Here is a 4540-nt window from a genome sequence, read left to right as displayed (position 1 = left end):
CTTAGTAAGAACCATAGAGGGTCACACCAGTGAGCAGCGATGTCATTTCATGTGAGGAGGAAAGGGATAGACACAAAAGTGTTTTAGTGGCTCAGAGAACTTTTTCTCTTATTATTATTATTATGGAAAAAGCATTTGTAGTTTGTAGCACAACGGTTAAGATGCACTATTGCAACATGTTAGTCACATATTCAAATTTTAAGAACAGCTTCTAAGAAGCAGGGGGAAGGCTGTGTGCATTTGCCCCTCCAAAACTCTATAGTAGCGATGCACCAGAGTTCAAGGTAGGAGGAATACTTGAAGGGATTGGTTGAAATGCCACAGTAAGATGGTGACGATTGGCCCAGGAGTTATTTCCGTTTTTGTTGGATATTTGTGAAGCTTTGCAAACGTTTTTTTCAGTTTCTGTGGTTGAGTAGGAACTGTATCTCAATGACTCATCAGATTAGCTGTCAAGAGCAATGAAACGATTTTGTACATGGGGACGCTAAGCAGACATGTCATTTTATATAAGGAAAGATAAAGAGCGTGTTAGTGTACCCCGCATCCGCGGCTGGATCAAAGAACTTTAGCCTTATTATTTTTTATGAAATTAAAAACTAGATTAAGATAAGAAAATCAAAAATACATCTTTAGTTATAGCCCCCCTGGACTGGCATCAATAGTTCTACAACTTGAAATGACATACCTAAAAACATATTTAAAAGTTTCAAAATAGAAAATACAATAAGTAATAGGTCCCATGGCATAAAATTTATATTCTGTGTTAAACCATTCCTCCAAATCTCCAATATCAGTCCAGACGGTTTAGCTCTACGAATCCCATCTCTACTGCCTCTATCAATCCTTGTTGAAAATCCCTTGTCTTCACCTCTTGTGTAGATCCTGTGAGACCAAAATCCGCAAAAACCCAAATAAGTGGGTGGCTAGAAACAATGAAAGGTGCCGAACCCGAGTCACCATTTTTCTTATTAAAAGAATCATAATAGATGAGTAGTGTCCTCTCCCTACGAAAGAGTGTGTATATATTTCAGTAAATGATGCATTGTTGTTAGAGCATGAGCTCAGGTCGGAGTCATTAGTTGCTGTATTAGCATCAATATTGTAGAAGTTCAGGACAGTGAACCACCTTTGTATATTAGTAATGGTGGGAGAGGGTTGTGCCTTTCTATGGCCAAAATCAGCAGCCAGTTTAGAAGTGTACCTGTTTATTGAGCGGAGAGGAGAGATGAAATCCACTGATTGATTGCCTTGAAGATTAATGCACAAGATTAAATTGGCAAATTGACAGGAAAAATAGAGTAGAGAAAATTCGTATTCCAAGCGCCCTGTATCATAAGATCAAAAACTCTGTGATAGGATGTGGTGTAACAATTCCAGGTTGAAGGCCTGGGATCCATGGATGAAACCAAATAGAAATCGAAGTGCCATCCCCTACTATCCAGTAAATTAACTGCCTTCAAGGGTAAGGATTCATGTAGCTGATCCTATTTAGTTGGGATAAAGCTAAGTTGTTTACCCTGTGCAAACCGTTACCCCATGCTTATCACTACCGGCCCAACGACTTGCAACAGTGCTATCAGCAGGTTGGAGAATCTTCAAAGAGTGGCTAACAGTGGTTGCTTCATTGATAGATTAACTAAAATTTAATCTGAAATTTGCCTTTATTGTGGAGGTGAGGAAATTAGATATGTCTGCATCTTTGTACTAGGGTTTACAGGGTTTCGGTAAACCCTGTAAACATGCAAAAAGGTATAGTCAAGGACCATATCTGAAGTAGGAAGTGATTAACCACTATCAATTCATAATAAACATGTAATACAAAAGGTTAATAAAAGCTCTTAGTACTGAGATATAGAAGCTCACGGAGATTAGAAGATAACTTGCCTATGTTATCCTGATAAGCATCCATAAACTTACTCTTCAAACCAGATACTCTTATCGCATCCACTGGTAATGTGTCACATGGGAGGAGATTAACATCCTGGGAGGAGGTAATACCTTTTCTAGCCATTATTCATTTTCTCTCCAAATTTGGAGCTTCGAATCACATAAGAAATCCTTAGCGTATTAGTACATTGAGAAAGCTTCAAAGCGATTCAAGATTAACATCATCATTTTCACGCTTTTCATTTGACACAAATCTTCTTAGCATTGTAAAGCATTCACCACCAGGCCCATTAACTGAAATCAAATCCACTATCAGATGTGTGGTCTTTGCATCAGGTAAGAAATGCTTCTCAAGCATTTCAGTAAGAAGTTCAACTGCCTTTTGGATTTCATTCTTCTGGAGAAAACCTTGAACCAAGATATTGAAACTGGCTTCATCCGGAGGACACCCTTTCTCTTCCATTTTTATGAATAAGTCATAAGCTTCAGTCAGTGAACCTTCCTCACAGAGGCCCTTGATCATTATGCTATATGATTGTACATTAGGCTCCAATCCTTTGGTAAAAATGGTGTTGAAAAGTTCTCTTGCATCTTCAACCTTACAAGCATCCCACAGTCCATCAAGGAGGACATTGAAAATTACAATATCCAGGTTTGATTCCCCAACATTACGAAATAGTTCCATGGCATCGTCAATACACTCGTTTTTGCACAATCCTTTCATTAATATTGAATAGGTGTATAGACTGGGGGGTTGCTCATGAACCAACATTTCATTAAATAGCTTTTGTGCAAAGCTAATTTTGCCAACTTGACAAAGCCCACCTATAAGAGTATTATAAGTTACAGTGTCAGGATTCAATCCTTTACGAGGCATTTCCCTAAAGAGCTGGAAGGCTTCTTCTATCTTCCTGCTCTTGCAGTAGCCGTTGACCAACATATTATAGGTGATGACATCAGGCTTGTGGCCCTTATTCAACATGTAAGTAGAGACTTCTTCAGCTTCGCGCATACGACCTAGCAAACAATATCCATCAATCAATGAGTTATATGTGATTAAATCAGGTTCCACATCTCTTTGAGTCATTAATTGAACTAGCTTATGAGCTTCCACAACCATTCCTTGTTTGCAAAGTGCATCCACCAACGCACCTAAGGTAACAACATTTGGTGAGATACCCTGTTCCAGCATTTCATTGAGAAATCTCATTGACTCCTTCAACTGTCCCGAATCACATAATCCTCCAATCAAAGAGGTGTACGTAACAAGATTAGGCTTCACACCTCTTTGAGTCATTAACTCAAACATGGAAAGTGCTTCTGCAGTTCTCCCTTCCTTGCAAAGACCATCCACTAGAGTGCTGAAGGTTATAGTATCTGGCAAGATCCCATGCTCTAACATATCATTAAAAAGACTAGCAGCCTCTTTCCACCACCTAAAATCACAGAGAACATGAATCACAGTGTTGTAAGCAACAATATCCAGTGAGATACGTTTCCTTGACATTTCTGAGAAGAGATTCATAGCCTCTTTCACCATCCCTTCTCTGCAGAGACCACCAATAACTGTGGTATACATTGTCACATTAGCCCTGCATCCCTGCTTCTTCTGCTCCATCTCCTTTAGCAGAGCAAGAGCTTCACCTGTACGACCACTATTGCAGAGCCCATTCATTATGGTTCCATAAGTGACCTCATCACATGGATATCCCAATTCCTCAATCCTGTGAAACAACTCCATGGCAAGACCAATCTCATTTCTATCACAAAGTCCCCTAATCAGAGTACTTAATATTACAGCATTCAATTCAAACCCACGTTTCACGATAACCCCTATGACAGATAAACCCAAATCCACACGACGCAAGTGGCAGAAGCAATTCAGCAAGATACTCAATGTGTAGCTATCAGGTTGAATCCCAAATGAACCCATCTGTTTAAACAGAGAGATCACCATTGAAGGGTACTTCTTTATCTTGGTAATGGCCCCTAACAGTTGATTAAAAGTAGAAATTGAGGGACTGGGGTCTATGAGAACCAATTGGCTTAGTAAACCCAACGATTCAGCAAGAGTAAGGGAGCCTGACCTGCAACGATCTCTCACCAATTTCTCCATTGATTTCGTTTGATCTGTGAACTGGGTATATGAACTTTGTTGACTTTTAACAGCATTCGTAGGATTACGAGTGGTAGAAGAACTGTAATAATGGGATAGAGTTGCAACAAGCAGCCGAGAAACAGAAGAAGAAGGAGAGCCAAGAGAAACAACGATCTTTTGCTTTAGATAAGCAGCAGTAGCAGTTCTTCCCAGCATTCTACTCGTCTCAACGGGAGAATAAACAAGCATCCTTCATCCTTCCTCTGCTCTCCTCTGCTGCTTCTTCTTCTTGGCAGTCATTCCATAGCGAATCCATTATTATAACGGTATCGGTAACAACACGTATCGGCCATTTAGGACCGATACTGAATTAAAAAGCCGTTTTCTCAGTAAACATGTAGGGTTTAGAGTTTAAACCGATTCTTTAATACCAATCGGTCAGGACTCAGGTATCGATATTGGGATTTAGTAGTTACACCACTCCCCCCCAAAAACAAAAAATCAGAATGTATGACACTATATACTATTTTCCTTCTCATGAGGATTATTTAT

The 4540-nt window shown here is 39.5% G+C and overlaps 1 protein-coding gene across 1 annotated transcript; it reads right to left on the bottom strand.

Moving 5' to 3' along the window:
• Positions 1–2089: 2089 nt before the first annotated feature.
• Positions 2090–4237, bottom strand: LOC122089563 (pentatricopeptide repeat-containing protein At3g22470, mitochondrial-like). Its single transcript, XM_042659296.1, has one exon. It carries the CDS (start codon positions 4235–4237, stop codon positions 2090–2092), a length of 2148 nt encoding a protein of 715 aa, XP_042515230.1.
• Between the last annotated feature and the right edge of the window lie 303 nt (positions 4238–4540).

The sequence above is a fragment of the Macadamia integrifolia genome, chromosome 9 (genome assembly GCF_013358625.1).
Source record: "Macadamia integrifolia cultivar HAES 741 chromosome 9, SCU_Mint_v3, whole genome shotgun sequence".
Taxonomy (NCBI): domain Eukaryota; kingdom Viridiplantae; phylum Streptophyta; class Magnoliopsida; order Proteales; family Proteaceae; genus Macadamia; species Macadamia integrifolia.
Note: the sequence above shows the minus strand (reverse complement) of the source record. Positions and strands in the feature narration are given on the sequence as shown.